The sequence below is a fragment of the Podarcis gaigeae genome, assembly GCF_964106915.1.
Source record: "Podarcis gaigeae genome assembly, chromosome: 10".
Lineage (NCBI taxonomy): Eukaryota > Metazoa > Chordata > Lepidosauria > Squamata > Lacertidae > Podarcis > Podarcis gaigeae.
Genome location: NC_139686.1, coordinates 27,642,104 through 27,662,179, shown reverse-complemented (window position 1 = coordinate 27,662,179; position 20,076 = coordinate 27,642,104). Strand labels below are relative to the sequence as shown.

The 20,076-nt window shown below is 44.2% G+C and overlaps 1 protein-coding gene and 1 long non-coding RNA gene across 2 annotated transcripts; one reads left to right on the top strand and one right to left on the bottom strand.

Annotated features, from left to right (window-relative positions):
* Nucleotides 1-201: 201 nt before the first annotated feature.
* On the bottom strand, nucleotides 202-5,729 carry LOC310826443. Its single transcript, XR_014555820.1, has 2 exons — nucleotides 5,632-5,729; nucleotides 202-248 (listed from the first exon to the last, which is right to left on the bottom strand). It is a non-coding gene; the product is annotated as an uncharacterized lncRNA (long non-coding RNA).
* On the top strand, nucleotides 5,685-19,005 carry EIF3D (eukaryotic translation initiation factor 3 subunit D). The gene is made up of 15 exons (XM_083701153.1): nucleotides 5,685-5,939; nucleotides 7,598-7,731; nucleotides 8,588-8,633; nucleotides 10,154-10,290; nucleotides 11,146-11,231; nucleotides 11,558-11,630; nucleotides 11,752-11,864; nucleotides 13,483-13,615; nucleotides 14,589-14,736; nucleotides 14,879-15,009; nucleotides 15,420-15,505; nucleotides 15,678-15,807; nucleotides 16,179-16,321; nucleotides 17,515-17,795; nucleotides 18,858-19,005. Exons 2-15 carry the CDS (start codon nucleotides 7,609-7,611, stop codon nucleotides 18,869-18,871), a joined length of 1,644 nt encoding a protein of 547 aa, XP_083557279.1. The 5' UTR covers nucleotides 5,685-5,939; nucleotides 7,598-7,608; the 3' UTR covers nucleotides 18,872-19,005.
* The last annotated feature ends 1,071 nt before the right edge of the window (nucleotides 19,006-20,076 follow it).

The following is a 20,076-nucleotide window of genomic DNA, read 5'->3' as shown; positions in this document are numbered from 1 at the left end:
AGGCCAACCAGACGGACAGCTATTTTAGCACCTTTCCACTGCCTAGCAAGTGCCTTTTTCATGTTCTCAATCCTTATGTTGTGGTTTTATACGGTTTTAGCTTGGTGGGTTTTATTCCTCTGCCCCGAGTTTTATTTTGATTTTGCTGCTGCAATGTTTCTTCCATTCCGTTCTCTGTTCCAAAGTGATTTGTGATTTCCCTCCCGTGGTTGTTTTGTTGTAATTCTGCTTTCCTTAATCCCTGCAAGCTCTCCAGAAACCTAAGACAGAAAAATACTATCACTTTTCAACCCAAATCTTCACACTCCACTGCATGTGTTGTTGTTGTTATTGCATTTAAATCCCACCTTTCCTCCAGTGAGCTCAAAATGGCATACGTGGTTCTCCCCCTCCCCAATATATCCTTGCAACAACCCTGCACGGTAGATCAGGCTGAGAGACAGCGGCTGGTGCAGTGAGCTTCATGAGTGGGTGTTGAGTGGGGATTTGAACCCGTGTCTCAGCCCAGCATTCCAACCACTATACCACACTGGCTCACCATATGTATTGCAGACTGCTGTGTTTATGAGGATCCACCCATGTCCTCACTCAAACCAAGTAGCTGATGCTTGATTGGTTGGGAGAGAAGGGAGAGTAAAAGGAGGCTGGGATCCAAAAGTCTGAGAAGCATCTCAGGCCACTGTTGTCCTGATGCAGGAGTTAAAAGGGTCAAGAAAATGGAGTCACCTCTCTAGACAGGTCATTAGTTACATTAGTGAGGAGCTGGCAAAGGCAAGCTATAAATAAAATATAGGAGAGGACTCTCCAGGGGCCTGTCAATCACAACAATTTGCGTCCTATTAATTATATCTAGATGCTGATATTCACCTCCACCAGCATCACCTTCGATTTAGAAGGAAAGCAGCGCTCTCTGGTGGGAGGAGCTCACCACTGCAGTTTAAGCCGGTCCAGTTCACAACCTCCATACTGAGAGAGAGAGGATATTAGAGGACAATCTTTGATCTTCAAACTCTCCACTGCAGCCAGCCTCCTTTATTTCAAAGAGGCTGGTGCCAGGGTAGTGCAGTTGTGGCTCAGGCTGATAATTTATTACCTGTGCTCTGGCAACATCACGGCACAGGTTGTTCCAGTCACACATCCGTGACATCCTTTCAATAAAAGCTCAATAAATGAGAGGTTTTAAAGGACTGCTTCTGGGCTTTGGCATCGGAATGACACACCAGAAGCCCAGAGACCAAAGGTTTTCCCAGAGTGGGGTACCCAGCCCTCTGGGGAAGCTGAGGATAGCAGCACAAGGAGAGGGAATCCGCAGCTATTGAGTCGTTCTGCAGAAACAGAAAACTTGCAGCAACAACAAAAATCTATACAGTGGCAAGGCAGAGGTGGAAGGGGATTGGGGGGGGGGAATCCCATGCTTGTGTGAGCAGAGTACATAACAGAGGCTGCAATCTTTTACACAGGCTAATCAAAGCAGCTTTCAGAATGGAATTAGGCGGTGACAATCGTATAATCATAAAATGCAGCCAGTTTATAGAAATTAAAACACAAGCTCTCAGCATTTTAAACAGAGTAAAACACAAACCATTTATAAACAAAATTAAAGGGCTTCATGAGCTGGACATCAGGTTACACTGCTACAAAGACAAGCTGATAGCAACACCTCAGAGGTCCTCTTAAAATGGACAGCCTTGCATCATTTTCTAAAAGCCTCTCTAGAAAAACTGTCCCAGAGATAGTTTAATAGCTAGACACCTATCACTTCCAAAGTCAGGGGGGCAGGGAGAGAGAGCACAGATTCCCCAAAGAAATAAAATCCATCAGGAGCGTAGGAATAGGACCACAGCATCATAAAAAGATTTTCTATAGGTAGAAGAGAAGGTGAAACTCTTGTAAAACTAAGCAAATATTTGAAAGACCTTCCTTCAGATCTCACAATATAATTTATTTTGAATCTTTCCTCCCTATCCCTCAAAAGCAAGTTAGAAGCAGATATTCAAACTTCATATGCAAAATGCCATTGTGTATGTAAAGGTAAAGGTACCCCTGACCGTTATGTCCAGTCGTGGACGACTCTTGGGTTGCAGAGCTCATCTCGCTTTACTAGCCGAGGGAGCCGGTGTACAGCTTCCGAGTCATGTGGCCAGCATGATTAAGCCGCTTCTGGCGAACCAGAGCAGCGCACGGAAGGTACCTATTTATCTACTTGCACTTTGCCGTGCTTTCGAACTGCTAGGTTGGCAGGAGCAGGGACCGAGCAACGGGAGCTCACCCTGTCGCAGGGATTCGAACCGCCGACCTTCTGATTGGCGAGTCCTAGGCTCTGTGGTTTAACCCACAGTGCAGCCCATGTGCTTTCATATGCTTCATATGCAAAATGCCATTCTATATGTGCACACCAACTATATTTCCATCTTATCAGCCCAAGGTAGATATTGCAGCTTTATATAGTTCTTTCACCTTATGGAAATGAGTGTAAGCATTGAAGAGGAATTCAAACCTGAGAAGGAGAATGGTAACCTGAAGAAATGTACCAAATTTCATTCTGCTATCTCAACATCCAACCCAGTCGAACAAACAAATGGAGTGCCAAACAGGCTATTTAAACCAAAGGCAAGACACTCAAGCAGTGAACACACAGCTGTTTAGGTCTTTTGATAAATCAGGTTTATGTCTTTTGATAAACTATGTTGCATCTTCGTCTCCACTCTCAAGAACTATCTCTCCTTCACATGATCTCAAGAAGTTGCAACTGGCTCTTGAGTCACACTTTTTGGATTCACAGAATCTCAGCCATTTCTATGAGACAGCCTTCTCCAATCAGATGTCTGCCAGATGTTTGGAAGCAACATCCATCATCCCTTGACCCATCAGCCCCAACCAGCATGGGCAATAATTAGGGGTGATGGGGGTTGTAGTTCACAACATCTGGGGAAAATCACATTGCATATCCCTGACTGGTGTAAGGCCCTAGTTCAGTGATTCTTAAAACATTTGGGAGAGGGGGTTAAAGCACTTGAGAATTGCTGGGGTTCATAGAACATACAAACATAGAAAACTGTCTTATATCAACAGATATTATTAGTCCATCCAGCCTGGTACATTGACTCACAGTCGCTGTCCAAGATGTTAGATGGGGAGTCTCTCTCAGTCTTAACTGGAGATGCCAGAAATTGAACCTGGGACCTTCTGCATGCTCATACATTGCAAAGCATAGATGTGGGCAAAATGAATACCTAAAGCAGTTCCATAATCATAGGGTATTTCAGCACTAATCCTGTTTAGCTGCTCAGAGTCCATCCAGCTGGGCCCACCTCCCCAGATGCCAAAACACACACCAGCCACACACACACCAGTTGATGTGTGATCAATGTCAGTCTGAAGTCAGCATGCAGCTGATGCCAGTGAGGAGAAGGCGAGCCCTTTACTGTTCAAGTGGCATATATGCCCAAAGAATCAGGATAGAAATAAATGAAAATACTCAAATATTGTGTCACTTGGGGCAAAGGAGAAGTTGAAGCCCATTCCATTCAACATACATAAACCAATTACATTGGAAATGGAACCTTACACACAGGTAAAGGGACAGCGTGCACCACCACACCTGAGCACAGCAGGCTAACTTAAGGGACACAATGTGACCTGCCTGGCACACAGAGCTCCAACAGAGAGGTGACCTGCCTTTGGTGGCATCATCCACACACAACAACATCTAGTGCTTGAGGCAGCCACTCCACTCCACTAATGACAAGGGCAGCACTGGGGTTGTCAAATTGTCCTTCACCAAAGGTAGCAAAATGTCTCGGACCAGCCCTATTCCCACTGGTTTTTCCTTACTGCAGGGGTCACCATCTTTCTAAGGTCCAGAGGCACATTTGTATTTTTCAGCAAGTGATGTCGGCACTACTCCTTCTAGTATCCTCTCCCCACTTGCCTGGATCAGTCCCCCTAACACAAACACACACATAAAGTCATGTCGTAGCCAGGATTTTTGTTATGGGCGACAGGACTTTTGTTAGGGGGGGCAGAACCAATGTGATTGGTCAGTTAGTTTAGTATTCCTATTGTTTAACTTGATCGGGGGGGCAGCTGTCCCTTTCTCTCCCCCCCCAGCTACGTCCATGCACAAAGTACACACACACACCTCATTTCCCTAAGGGATCTGGGTAAAAGAATTAATCAGAGCCTAGAAAAAGCACATCAAGGTTCTCAGACACAGCAGGTCTGGGACAGTCTTCTGCAAGAGGCCCTGGTCAGCTCCTACAATTAGAAGAGACAATGCTAAGTAATATGGGCCTTTGACTTAGTGGTGAAGCAACTTCATGATGCAGAAATGGATTACAAGTTCCTTCTTCATTTATACAAAAGTTCAAAACAGAGCTCAGTCAGAGACTAAGGTTGCAATCCTAACCCAGTACATTCAGTCAGATTTACTCCTGAATAAGACAAGGTTAGAATCACACAGTTAATCTTCTTAACCTGCTGATGGCTATCAATATGGGTGGCATGAGAAGATTAGTCAAATTCATGGAGAAGACTAGCAATGTCTACTAGCCACAATAGCTATGCTGTCTACCACTGGGAGCCAGTGTGGTGTAGTGGTTAAGAGCGGTAGTCTCCTAATCTGGGGAACCGGGTTCGCGTCTCCGCTCCTCCACATGCAGCTGCTGGGTGACCTTGGGCCAGTCACACTTCTGTGAAGTCTCTCAGCCCCACTCACCTCACAGAGTGTTTGTTGTGGGGGAGGAAGGGAAAGGAGACTGTTAGCCGCTTTGAGACTCCTGAAGGGGAGTGAAAGGCGGGATATCAATCCAAACTCTTCTTCTTCTTCTACCTGTACTATTGGAGGCAGTATGCCTTGGAATAGCAGTTGCTGTGAAGCACAAGTGGGAGTTGCTGTTGCCCTTGGGTCCTGCTTTTAAGCTTCCCATTGAGACATCTGGCTGGCCACAGGATGCTGGACTAGATCAGGTTTTGGGCTGATCCCACAGGTTCTTCTCCTGCAACCTTCATAATAAGCTTTGGACTACCCCAGCAGCATTCTCTGGATGTATAAATGATTGAGGGAGCCAGTGACGATGGGCAGCACCAGAGAGGGAAGAAGCCTATACTATTTTTTTATTTTAAAAAACGTGTATATATCATCCAAAATATGACCAGAATGAGAAACAGCAGGAATCCTTCTATTTGCTCCCACAACATAATCATTTATATTCAAATCTGAGAATTCTCTAATGACTTCTGTGAGTAGTTCCCACTTCTAATTTGGGGGTGAAAAATTAAGAAGAAATCCAAACCAGTCCAAACCAGAAATCTGTGCTAAAATGCTAAGCGTTAGCACCCATTTTCACTGCTGTAAATATCGTCACTTGCAGCACGATGCCTTGGAGCAGATCTTTATAAACTACTAAAATTGCAAAGTGCTGTGACGGTAAACAATAAAAATAAAAATGCAGCAAATTAAAGAAAGACCCACCGAACTCAATACTTCTGCGTAGGCACGCACAGGATTGCACTGCCCAATTGGATTGTCTAAAAAAAAAATTCATTTATTTAGCACTGCACTGACATCCGACCTTATTATTTGATCTCTCCCTCTCTTTGTGCAAATATGAACCAGACAACTGAGAACACCACTTCGCGTATCTAAGGAAGTGAGCTCTATAGCCCACGACAGCTTGCGCCACATCAGAACATCCGCTTAGCCTACTATGGGGTAACAGAGCGCTCGGTTTCCTTGCCGGCCGCAAAGCAGACGAATCCCTTCTTACGCTTTTACGGCGTTTCTGGAGTCGCGGCGTGATGACGCCACAGCAGTGCACCCGGACCGGAAGTGGGAGCCAGCTGCAAAACTGCTGTGCTCCTGAGGGCCGCGCTTCGTAGCTTGGACGCCCCACCGGGGCCGAATCCGTTGCCATCCGGTCCTTCCTTGGGCCGTAAAGGTGAGAGATGAGTCTGGAGCTGGTTCAGGAGCCTCGGCGACGAAGGATGCCGGCATCTTTCTCTCCCCCGCCCCGGCCTTCAGCACGTTTCGTCGGTCTGCGCCGTGTCCGGATGCAGGGTGGGCCTGAAAGGGCCCTTCCGCCTCCCTTGGGCCCTCGGAACAGGCCCCTTCGAGCAGATACTGGGTTCATTGCCGGGGCTGTCGCCTCTTTCGTGCACAGCCTGCCTTCATTCATCATACCTAGAGAACGCTTTGCCCCGCTGAAGGGCTCGGGCCTAGTTGCTGGCGACCATCTCTGCCGCTGTCATCTCTGGGGGGGGGGGGGGAAGCCTGCGGACGGAAGGGTGGGTTGCCCTACTTGGTTTGTCCCACCAGGAGCCCTGCAAGCAAGACGCTTTGTTCAGGGCTGATCTCCCGCTCCCTCCCCATATCTATTCTCTCCATCTCTCTCACGCCCCCTTTCTAAATGGTCGAATACTTCATGAAGCTCTCAGTCTAGAAGTGGGGGAAGCAGAATGACATGCGTTTCCAGTACTGTATCTAGAAACTAGGCTCTTTATCATAACTGAAATGGCTTAACAGACGTTTTTATTTTAGAACTAGCAAGGCTTTTAAAAAAAATTATTCACTTGCTGCCTGTGTGTAGAGAGCACAGATAGTACAAATCTGTATGACCTAGTTTTAGAATAGCTGGTGCGACTTAGGACAGCCCTACTGGCTGAGCCTAGTGGGAGTTGTAGGCCAAAACGTTTGGAGGGCACCAGGTTGGCAAAGGCTGGGCTAGATGTCACCTAGCTGGCTTGTAAATAAGCCCACACATGAAAGCTCATACCAATAGCAAACTTAGTTGGTATCTAAGGGGCTACTAGAATGATTTTTTTAATCTTGTTTCAACTACGGCAGACCAACGCGGCTACCTACCTGTATTTTTTGAGAGAGCCAATCTGCAACCAGTTTTTCATCTTTGGATGTAGAAAGAGAGCATGGGTATAATTATATATAAATACAGCTAACAATCATTTGCTAATAAGGCACAATTATGGTGAAAACCATGCAGTCAGCACATCATGAATTTTATTTATTAAATTTTTATGCCGCCCTTCTTCCATAGATCTCAGGGCGGTTCACAATATAAAAATATGAAACAAAAATACAAGATTAAAACACAAACCAATAAACCCCCTCCCCCACTCCCTATATAGGCATATGAATATGTTGAGAACAGCTTTGTTATTTAAGCAGTAGCCTGGCAGCAATAAACTACAGGACTTCCATAGAAGTGTGTATATGTCAGTCACCAATTTTAAGGATGTGACTGGAAGGCCTGGCCTTTTTATTAAAAAAAAAAAATCCTATGTGTGTGTCTCTTGCTTCCTTAAAAACAAGTACAGTCAAACCTCAGTTCTCAAACGGCTCCATTTTCGAACATTTTTTGGAACCTGAACGTCTGACACGGCTTCCACTTGAGTGCAAGAAGCTTTTGCAACCAATCAGAAGCCATGCCTTGGTTGTTGAACATTTTTTCTTCCGGAACGGATTATGTTCGACAACCGAGGTTTTGACTATTAGCTGATCCTACTATTTGAATAAGCACTATTGTTTTATAGTTACCTGATCCCCTTATTCTCTTCCCCTTCCTTTCTCCTTTCTCACTAGAATTATAGAAGATGGCAAAGTTCCTGGCGCCCGTGATCCAGGATAATCCCTCAGGATGGGGTCCATGTGCTGTTCCAGAGCAGTTCAAAGATATGCCTTATCAGCCCTTCAGCAAAGGAGATCGGCTGGGGAAGGTACTTCTTCACACACCCTTGCACAGAAATTTCTATTAACTGCTTTTGTACATTGTCTATGCTGATGTTTTCCATTAAGGGCTAGATTTTGAAAGGCACTCTTACCATGTGCTTCAGGAGCCCAGTTCCTACAGTACTACTTACAGGGCAAAAAGACCATGAGTGAAATTGTCCTAAGTCTTTTAGGGAGTGAATTTTTGGAACACCATTTTGGTCCCTATAAATCAGAATTTATAGCTGAGATGTACAGTTCATCTCAGTGCTGGATTGTATTGGCTTACATTACATCGCCTGGTTAAAAAGGGAATCTGAATCATGAATCATTGGCAAGCTCTGACCTAATGTATTTCATGACATAGGATGGTGTTAAGGCATACAGGTCTGGACCTGGCGGGGAATTTGGCTAATAATTGTCTTAAGACAATTCCAGTTTCCTAGCCCTCTAGGGCATTATAGCAGTGTAATGGGTGGTGCAGGTGTTTGCCATAGTACATTCCCTGTAAGGATGGGTAGCTGCCATCATATAGAGAATGTCTGCTTCCATTGGCTTCCAGTCCCCACAACTGTTTATCAAGAGCATGAGAGACATTCCAGTGGGATTTCAGCAGATTGCAAAATAACCAATTCTGCATGTTACAGCTAGGTTGTGGACAACACACACATACCGGCCAGGGTCATGCATACATCAGCTCATTATCTCTCCCAAGTAAAGATCTTGATGTCTTAATATTTTGAGTACACTCAGAAACTTAGCTGGCTGGAGAAACAATTTTTGAGATTCTGTTGAAAATCCTTTGAATGAGTTTGTGGCATGCTTGAAAGCAACTTATTTCCTCGTTGTTTTCATTTTGACCAGGTTGCAGACTGGACAGGAGCTACTTACCAGGATAAGCGATATACGAGTAAGTATGATGGCGATTGCTCTTGTTTGATATATTTCATATGGAAGATCAGGTGCCAGTGAGCACGGTATATGAAGTTGGCATTACTCTCTGTTGGCTGAAGAGGGTTTGTTATTGGCTTAGGGCAAATGATGATGGTGGTGATGATGATTTATACCCCGCCCATCTGGCTGGGTTTCTCCAGCCGCTCTGGGTGGTTTACAGCAGAATATTAAAGTACAATGATTCATCAAATATTAAAAGCTTCCCTAATCAGGGCTGCCTTCAGGTGTCTTATAGTTGTTTATTTCCTTGACATCTGATGGGAGGGCATTCCACAGGGCAGGTGGACCTCAGTTCCCGGGCTGAATGATAGGGGTGGACACGCTCCTTCAGGATTGTTGTCTTTTGACCACTATCTATACAATAAGAATTATAAGAACCGGGACGCGGGTGGCGCTGTGGGTAAAATCTCAGTGCCTAGGACTTGCTGTTCGGTCCCAGCTCCTGCCCATCTAGCAGTTCGAAAGCACCCCTAAGTGCAAGTAGATAAATAGGTACCGCTTTATAGCGGGAAGGTAAACGGTGTTTCCGTGTGCGGCACTGGTGCTGGCTCGCCAGTTGCAGCTTCGTCACGCTGGCCCCGTGACCCGGAAGTGTCTTTGGACGGCACCAGCTCCTGGCCTCTTGAGCGAGATGAGCGCGCAACCCTAGAGTCAGCCACGACTGGCCCGTACAGGCAGGGGTACCTTTACCTTCATACAATAAGAATACTGAACTTCCAGGAGATGTGCTTTATAGTTTCTCCTGCATTTCATTACAAGACAGAATTGCATTGAACATAAGCTTTTCTGCATTCCTCTGTTTCCTTCACTGCTTATAGGGGTTGCCAACCTTTTTGGGCTGGTGGGCACATTTGGAATTTTGAGAGAGTGCAGTTGGCACCAGTCACAAAGTGGCTGCTGTTGGGGTGTGCCATAACATGAAATAGCTGCCACATCTGAAAGGGCAGAAAAAGAGGCAAGTTCACAAAATCCACTATGAATTTTTAAGGGGATATTTATTGATTCGTCCATGGGTGCCATAAGAGATACTTGGCATGCATACTGTCATCCATAGGCTCTACACTGTGTAACCCCTGGCTTGCAACATTTAAGACCTACTCTCCCTAAACAAATTTCTACTGCCTGTATCAAATAGTAGTTTTGGAATTTGGTAATGCAACCACTGGTGCAGTTGCATATCAACGCTACAGATAAGCAGAACACTAGGGCACATCGTGTTTCTGCACTGATTACAGCAGTAGTGGAGCTTTTTTTGGGGGGGCTTTACAAGAGGAAATCTCCATCTTGTTTTGAGATCAGCCATGGTATTTACCATTGGGCAAAGGAGCACGACTGTATCACATCCATTGTTCTTAGCAGTTACACAAAGATAATTCTGCTTCAGCTCCTATTTGAAAGTAGGACGGTTCTAGTTCTTGGTCTTCTAGGAAATCCCAGGCTTGCACTCTAAGGTGACTGAGACAATTGTCTTCCCAGATAAATATTCATCCCAGTTTGGTGGAGGAAGCCAGTATGCTTATTTCCATGAGGAAGATGAAACCAGTTTCCAACTGGTGGACACGGCACGGACACAAAAGACAGCTTACCAGAGGAATCGCATGAGGTTTGCACAGGTATGATGTGGCTTGATTGAAGAGATTAGACTTGAGCCATATAGCTAGTCTGTCCCAATTGATACTCTGAGAGGAGAGAGACAGATCGAGGAGGGAACAGACAACCTTCCTCTTAATCTGGTATGGGGGTCCTGATGTCCTTGTTGCACTATAACTCTAGTAGCTAACATGTCTCTCCCCTGTCCTATCTCCACTCCCAGCTGATATGCCCAGTAGTCAGGTATGATAAGAGTTAGAGTCCAGCAATACCTAGAGGGCCAAAGATTAGTCACCCGTGGTCTACTGCTTCCATCATCACTAACCATGCTGGCTGAGAGCTGGAATCAAAACAAGATTGCAGAAGGGGAGCACAGGTTCCCCATCCCTGTCATTAATGGGCAGTCTCATGGGATTTTGAAGATGTATCTCCTATTCCCCAGTCACTGATAACTGTCTTTTTCAAACAAGCCGTTGCAAGTTTGAGCCTCCTTGTGGTTTTTCATTTTTGTTGTTCTTAGGCTGGAATGTGTATGGCTATCAAGTAGTGATCCCCACCCCACCCCCTTTTAGGTTATGATGACACACTAGCTTATTATGCCTCCCAGGAACACTTAGTGGTGCTTTTCACAGCATATCTCAGGAATGGGAATGGTCATCAAGATGTTGTTGAACTACAACTCCCCTCACCATTGGCCATACTGGCTGGGGCTGACGGGACTTGGGAGTCCAGCAACATAAGGAAGGGCCACAGGTTCCCCACACCTAGTGTAACTCATGCATTACAGTGAATATTGGGCAGGAATCCTTTGCAGGATTGCTTGCTAGGTAGGCCCTTTGATTCCATGCTGTCTCGCTTACATTAGTGTTTCTTTTCAGAGGAACCTCCGGAGAGATAAGGACCGCCGGAACATCCTTCAGTTTAACATGCAGACGCTCCCTAAAAGTGCCAAGCAGAAGGAGAGGTAAGCTTGCTGTGTTTGTGGGAGAACATGCAGTTTAGCAATTGTCCAGCAGAGCTAGTTTCATCAAACTGATTGAATCTCTTGAAAAAGCAAATTGCTTACTAAATTTCCCAGACTCTGCTGTCACATATTTTATATTTTTATTACTGTTGCATGGATTGTAAAATGGCATTATCTTATTGGTTGTTTAGCAACTCTGACCCAAGAGATCAGAAAACCCTTTTGTAGTTAGCCATTCATGTTCCAGTTTCTCTACTCTGGAAAAAGAGTTTGGGATCAGCAGGCTCCTTTGCCTTTATGGGACTATCAGTTTTCTGTCATTTCAGAGATAGACTGCGTCTCCAAAAGAAGTTTCAGAAGCAGTTTGGAGTGAGACAAAAATGGGACCAAAAATCTCAGGTAAACCTCTTTCTCTTTGGCTGCCTGTCTTGTGACTGTCTTTCCACTCACCCTTTCACCTTATGTTCCCATTTTACACACTGATGTGTTGTCTCTTCTATTTATTCTATCTGCATGTCAGAAACCCCGTGATTCATCTGTTGAAGTTCGCAGTGATTGGGAGGTGAAGGAGGAAATGGATTTCCCTAGGTTGATGAAGATGCGATATTTGGAGGTGTCAGACCCTCAGGACATGTAAGTCTTTTGAGACAGCTGAAGGTTTGGGGCCAACAATTTGTATCTTTTTTTTAGAAGAAGAAAAAACCAGCCTCCAAGTAGTTTAACTAATACAGTATGCTTATCTTTGATCAACAAAAGCTGTACTGGGATGCAATCTCAAAAATGATAGAATGATCTCGATACGAATCCAAGGCAGACCTTTTAACATCACAGTAATCCAAGTTTATGCACCAACTACTGGTGCTGAAGAAACTGAAATTGACCATTTCTATGAAGACTTACAAGACCTTATAGAAGTGACACCAAAGAAGGATGTTCTTCTCATTATAGGGGATTGGAATGCTAAAGTAGGGAATCAAGAGATAAAAGGAACAACTGGCAAGTTTGGCCTTGGAGATCAAAACGAAGCAGGGCAAAGGTTAATAGAGTTCTGTCAAGAGAACAAGCTGGTCATCACAAACACGCTTTTCCAACAACACAAGAGACGACTCTACACATGGAGTATTGCATCTAGATCAAGGGAAGTAATAGTGCCACTGTATTCTGCTCTGGTCAGACCTCACCTGGAGTACTGTGTCCAGTTCTGGGCACCACAGTTCAAGAAGGACACTGACAAACTGGAACGGGTCCAGAGAAGGGCAACCAAAATGGTCAAAGGCCTGGAAACGATGCCTTATGAAGAACGGCTAAGGGAGCTGGGCATGTTTAGCCTGGAGAAGAGGAGGTTAAGAGGTGATATGATAGCCATGTTCAAATATATAAAAGGATGTCACATAGAGGAGGGAGAAAGGTTGTTTTCTGCTGCTCCAGAGAAGCGGACACGGAGCAATGGTTCCAAACTACAAGAAAAAAGATTCCACCTAAACATTAGGAAGAACTTCCTGACAGCAAGAGCTGTTCGACAGTGGAATTTGCTGCCAAGGAGTGTGGTGGAGTCTCCTTCTTTGGAGGTCTTTAAGCAGAGGCTTGACAACCATATGTCAGGAGTGCTCTGATGGTGTTTTCTGCTTGGCAGGGGGTTGGACTCGATGGCCCTTGTGGTCTCTTCCAACTCTATGATTCTATGAAACCAGAATTATTGCCTTGCTGGGCATTGTAACTTTTTGTATGCTTTCTGAGTACAGTACTGACAAATGGACATAAAATGACTTTTGGTTAACAAGGCCTGAATTATCCCTGACCTTCAATATGAGCAGGAATATATGACTGGTTGTTAGGATCTGGAGCTTGTCAATGAATCTGGTTTAGAGCTCAGATTCCATGGCAAGGATGCACATGACTCCCTTATCTGACTGGGTTGCCCCAGCCACTCTGGGCGGCTTCCCTGACCTAGTTCCATCTACTGTGTTGGACTCCAGATCCTGTTAGCTAGCACAGAGAGTGGTCAGGGGTGATCAGAGTTGTCCTCCAAAATGTCTGGAGGGCATCATTTAGGGAAGGATGCTTTAAAATGTGACGCTGCTTATAGAGGTGGAGGGTCAGAGGAGAGGCATAGAACCTTAAAGATGCCGTGGGATCTTAATTATCCTTGGTTTTCTTTTTCATGAGTATTTCTGAACCCATTAGTCCACTTTTTATTATCCTTTGTTCTTGAGAGAACAAAATCATGATCAGTCTTTCTTTGTACCTGCAGAGAGTGCTGTGGGGCCCTGGAATACTATGACAAAGCCTTTGACCGCATCACCACAAGAAATGAAAAGACCCTTCGTAGCATCAAGCGCATCTTCCATACCGTAACTACTACCGATGATCCAGTCATTCGCAAGGTATAATATGCCTCTGTAGTTTGTCCTGTACATGGCTGTTAAAATACCTCAGTTTAAAAGGAGAGGGCTCGTTTGCTTGTAACTTCAGATACCTTTCTTACTAAGTCCTTAAAAATGGTACTGCACTGGGCAAGGCAGGTTAGTCTAATGAAATATTGCTTAGTAAGTCTGAGACTAGAAATTGCAGCCAGACATACTGGACTAGAGAAGAGTGTGTCCTGTTGACTGTGCAAAGAGCAGGGGGAGGCAAGGAGATCTTCATAGCTTTGGCGCACAGTGGAATTCCCTTTTCTGGAAACTCCTTAAAGCTCAAGTCAGAGCATCTTCCAAAAGTGTTGCAGGACATTTCTCTTTGAGCTAGTTATTAGTATTGAGGAATTTCCTATTTATTGTGCTTGGGGTGGTGGAGATAATGGGTTGGATGTGAGAGTTTTCAGAGAGGCTTTATATGTTTAGCAATTTGCTGTGAAGCTTGGAGATATGCTAAGACAAAACCCAGCTAAATAATAAATGAGGCAAGTGGAAGTGTTTACTTATGTTTCTGCTCATCTACCAAAGTTCTTAACTTTGAGGGGAGTAAGTTTTTGGCTTAATGAGGGAATTGACGTGCAGGAGAGCAGATCTCATCCTTGCATTCATTGGGACTCTTCTGTCTGCCTTCCCTTGGATTTTAATTGCTGGAGAATGGGATGCAAATGCCATTGGCAATCTAGGAGAGCATGGTTTTGTCAACATCTTCTACAGGGATGGGGAACCTGTGGCCCTCCAGATTCTGTTGGGGCACATTTCCTATCAACCTTAGCAACTGGCCATGCTGGCTGGACTTAATGGGAGTTGGAATCACAGGTTCCCTACCCCTGTGCCTCAGAGAGCAGATAATCCTACAGATATAACTTTGGAGGGTGGTACAGCCTATATTAGTGCTTGTACAACGATTCCTGCTCTCATCCATATGACTTTTCTTTATGCACAGTTGGCCAAGACTCAGGGGAATGTATTTGCTACAGATGCCATCCTAGCTACCCTCATGGCTTGCACTCGTTCTGTATATTCCTGGGACATCATTGTCCAAAGAGTTGGATCCAAACTCTTCTTTGACAAGAGGGACAATTCTGATTTTGGTGAGTGTTTTTGCATATACAGTACAAAACTGAAGAGAGACAGGTGGTGGCTGGGAATGGAGTGCTTGGGGAAGTGAAGCTTTTAGGGTTATCTCTTGGGGCAACCCTCTGAACTTCCATTTATGTTTGGCTATATGCTCAGACCTCCTGACCGTGAGTGAGACTGCTAATGAACCACCACAGGATGAGGGCAACTCCTTCAATTCACCCCGCAACCTTGCTATGGAAGCCACCTACATCAACCACAACTTCTCCCAGCAATGTCTGAGAATGGTAAGATTGAAAGGGGTAATGGATTTTACCTCTGCAGAGAATTTCAGAAAGAAATTGACTAGGGTCACTTAGAACTTCCTGCTGATGAGGGAGTTATCTGTCTCAGCAAGCAGAAAGAAGATAACATCCATCTACTTTCTGTTTTATAGGGCCTCCAGATAGAGTTGTATGGCTGTTGGGAGGTTCCACAGAATACTCCTGGTGGGGGAAGTGTCTTGCTAGTAAACAGGATACCACATCAAAGCCATGTTTTTGAAAAAAAATGAGGAAGGGCTTGGTAGCAAGACAGTGGCTAATGTTTCTCAAACCAGAGCACTGGAAGCTTCCCATGTCTTAAGGCAGCCATGACTCTCCTGACCATGTAATCTGATGTCATTGATAAAAGTTTTTGCATGTGTGTGTCTTTACAGGGGAAAGAAAAATACACATTTCCCAATCCAAACCCATTTGTGGAAGATGATATGGATAAGAATGAGGTGGCTTCTGTTGCATACCGGTAAGTTCTTGCTTCTGACACATGAATAGACCTTGGGAGTTCACAGTGCCTCGAGGTGTGGTTTGCAGACTTGTTGCAGCTTCCATTAAAATTCCCATTGCTGCCACCTGTATATACTGTGCTTATGTGAATTTTTTGTCATAAGGTTGCTGACAAGCATTGTTGGTTGTAGGTACCGGAGGTGGAAGCTGGGAGACGACATAGACCTAATAGTGCGCTGTGAACACGATGGAGTGATGACTGGAGCCAATGGAGAAGTATCTTTCATCAACACAAAAACACTGAATGAATGGGATTCAAGGGTAAGGAAAAACGGATATAATTTGTGTGGACATCATTTGTTTCTGCTGGCCTGTCTTTAACTGTGGCATAGTTTACTCTGGTTACCTGTAATAGCCTTGGAATTCCCTCTCCCTCATCCCATCCAATTCAAGGGAGTTGAAGTAAAGTACTGACTTCTTGCTTCCTTGGCCAATGCTGGAAAAAGATCTGTAGGTCCTCACTAATTGAATTTCTGCCACATTAGGTAGGAGTGGGTTCCTCCTTTCCAGCATTACAAATAATTTTGAAATCAGTTGCATGAAATCTTCAGCTTCGTGGCCAGATCCTGACTTGGCACAGTGTGCCATAATTGATGCTGTGTACAACCCTAATCCTTTCTTAATTTTTCTAGCATTGTAATGGAGTTGACTGGCGTCAGAAACTGGACTCCCAGAGAGGAGCAGTGATTGCCACTGAGCTGAAAAACAACAGCTACAAACTTGCTCGCTGGACATGTTGTGCGCTGCTGGCTGGATCAGAGTATCTTAAATTGGGGTGAGACAAAATAGTGTGGATAGGTGTTTGTTTGTTTGTTTGTTTGTTTGTTTGTTTGTTTTTGTCTTGGGTGTACTACAAGAGGGGGGAAAGTTTGGGGGGGAGAAGCCAGCTCTTCAGGGTTAAAATTTAATACATTGTGATATTTTACTGATGTGCTTACATTTGTCACCTCTTTGAGAGGTGGCATATATAGTGGACCCTCCAGATAGGAACTTAATTTGTCCCGAGGGTCCGTACTTAGCCCGAAAAGTCCACATCCGGAGGTACCACTTCTGCACACTCCACAAAACCCGGATATACACTTCCGGGTTTGTTTCATTCGTAACTCAAAATTATGTTACCCAAAGGTAACGTAACCCAAGGTACCATTATAATAAATATTTTAAATATTCTAAGCTCTGAATATTCTGAGCTCTAAAACTTGGCCAGCACCTCTTCATATTTAGAATTCTCTGCTAATAGCTTGGGATATAGCTGGCCCTTGTCCACTATACAGCTGCAAATAAAACGTTTTAAGTGTGTTTTAAGTGCAATATACAATGTGACACTAGATGGCAATGGTGAGCCTTATGGAAAATTCAATGTATTTTTAAAAAAGCATTTTAGAACGGTTTCTATATGTGTGTAGATTCAACCTCCTTTTCTGTCTTAACTCCTGGACTAAGTGCATCTTTTACCTCTTGGAAGGGGCTAACAAATAGGTTCTTTGTCTGGATTAAAAATTACTGAGATGGGTCTTTAACTTTAACACTTAAATAATATTTAACATTTGTCAAGAGCTTGTGTGCATTTTCGAGTCGTAATCCTTATAACAACCCAGTAAAGGACCCCAGGATGGTTAAGTCCACTCAAAGGCGACTGTGGGGTTGCGGTGCTCATCTCGCTTTCAGGCTGAGGGAGCCGGAGTTTGTCCACAGACAGCTTTCCGGGTTATGTGGCCAGCATGACTAAACCGTTGTAAGGCAAGTCAGGCAGGAAGACCAAGCGCAACTTTCCTAAAGGGAGGTCACCTAGTGAGTTCAGAGGCAAGATTCAAACCCTGATTTGTAGCTCAGTCTCTTTAACCACTGTACCACACCAGTCGTCTTACTTAAATTGTTTAGCCTGCTATTCTTTTTTAGTCCTACTGCAGCTGCTGGGCTGGACTACAGCTTCACACTTCCTAAGTCTTCTTTCTCCCTTCTTGTCAGGTATGTTTCCCGCTACCATGTGAAAGACTCTGCACGCCATGTGATCCTGGGCACCCAGCAGTTCAAACCTAATGAATTCGCCAGCCAAATTAATCTAAGCATGGAAAATGCCTGGGGCATCCTGCGCTGTGTCATTGACATCTGCATGAAACTGGATGAGGGCAAGTACCTCATCTTGAAAGACCCCAACAAGCAAGTCATCCGTATCTACAGCTTGCCAGATGGCACTTTCAGCTCTGATGAAGATGATGATGATGACGATGAAGAGGAAGAAGAGGAAGGTAATAAGAGTTTCACATGCCTTTTAGCTAAGCTTAGGCCTGAAACGACTAGTTTCTGGTCTTGCAACTGCTTACATTGGAAGAAGCTTGTGTGCTGGGAGGATAGCTGTCATTCTTCTGCAATCTGTGATCATTTCGTCCAGATATAGCCACAGGAGAGTGCAGTGCAGCTTTCCCCCAACTTGGAGCCCTCCAGACAGATTGGACAACAGCTCCCATCCGCCCTCATCCAGCACAGCTCTGCTGATTGAAGCCAATAGGGGCTGTAGTCCAAAACATCAGGGGAGGCACCAGTTTGGGAAGGGCTGTTGTGATGTGTAAGAGAGTCAAGCCTGTAAGTCAGGTGTATATGGGGGCCATTAACTCATAGGAAAAACCAGCAGAGCCAATGGTGAGTAGAACCAAAACGGGCAGAATTAGCATGCAGTGTTGCAGGATTCTGTAGCATGCTGTCTATGCACCAGCCTATTTCTCTCTGTGTCACGTCGCTAGTTGCCATCTGGTTTGCATCATAACTACAGATAAGATGGTGACCAGTAGTACATGCCACAGGAGTGATATAATGTGGATCTGAGCAGAATTTAAGTATGGCATATAGTTAACACTGGTAAAGTGCTGACATGATTATGTTGGGGAGACCAAAACCAGCTTATGGATTTTGTATGATCCCTAGGATTCAGCTTTCTGTTTTACTTTTTGAACTGTGGCTGTACACAAGCCTACATTACAGATTGTCAGTTTCTTATTCTTGCTTACAAACCACAAATTTTCTTTACAAAGCCAGAGGTATCTGATTGGTCACTGTGATCCAGCAATCTCTTACGTTCTTAACATTGCTTGGAGTTCAATACTTGTGTTGTCTCTAAAGTTTAGATCAACTAAGGATTGGCTGCATCCTACTTAATAAGGCTTTCTATTATGCAGAAAGTGTATCATCTGACTGTACATGAACCAGCATTTGGTATTATGTGTGGAAAGGAGAGCAGATGTTGTGGCCATGCTTAATGGTGTTTGCTTGGGATGGCAGCAAATGCTCCATTGAAACTTCTGTTTGTTTTTCAGAGGAAGAGAGCTGAACATTGCAGCCAGACAGCAGCAGCAACTGCAGCTTGAAGGCACAGCCAACATCTTTGTTCTTGGTGGACGGATCAGAATTGAATCTCATATACTTAGAACCTAAGGAATAAAAAATAATGATCTTTAAGCATTATCCCTTTTGTATAATTAATATGTGTAGTGAGATTGCCCCTAAACAAATTTGGAAAAGAAAATATTTTATGATTACCTGATCAGCCTTGTCCACTTTAAGGCTGATGTGTAGCAGAATCATCTGATCCAGTGTTCCCTGGACTGAACAGCTTCACTCTGCAAGTGTGGAAATAAATGTTTCAATAGTTGCTTATGGGGGAATTCGAGAGAATATAGAAAACTAGCATGCCATAGAGAAACCTAGGCTGGAATCATTCTCTTTGCCCTTGTTTTCCGTATGCAGGGAGTCCCCACTGCTAATGGGAAATTACTCAAGCTAAAGAAACCTCCAGAAGCAAGCAGTCTTTAAATGGCATGGCTCTAGGAAAAGCTGTATCATGGGATTCTTCTCTATGTGTAGATTGGCTCTTAGGCAAGCACAAGTAATTTGTAACTCTTCTCACTCAGTTGCAAAGCTTTAAAACTATCTTTTTAACTGCTATACAAAGGTTGAGAAATGGGATAGTATAGCATTGTGCACAAAGCTTGATGGCAGGCTAGCTGGAACAATGTTAATGAAAATGATGTTAAAACTACTGGCTCAGATCTTCAATGCAAAAATCATAAGAACCTATTTGTTTTTAGTGGCATTCACATTAAAGACTCATCAAAAGAAGAAATAATTTATACCACTAGCAGCTACTTCTGCCCTATCTAGTTGATGAATTAGGCATAATCTCTTCCTCTGTGCTTCTCTTGAGAATGTGGGTAGAAATGCAAAATAATATTTTGTTTATCTCATTTACCAAGCTGGTGAACAAATTAAAGGCAAAAAAACCCACCCCAACAACTTTTTAAAGTTCAAAAATGCAAGAAACCACATTAAATTATTCATTCAACCCGTATAAAAAAAATCCAGAGATTTTATCATTAAAACAGCAGCACTGCATAGAAAGCAACCCCATGAAGAGTCACCCATCTAGCTCGGTATTTTATATATTGACTGGCAGTGGCTCTCCAGGGTTTCTGGAAAGAGACATTCCCAGCCCCTAAAGAGGCTGGGGATTGGAACCTGGGACCTTTTTCATACAAA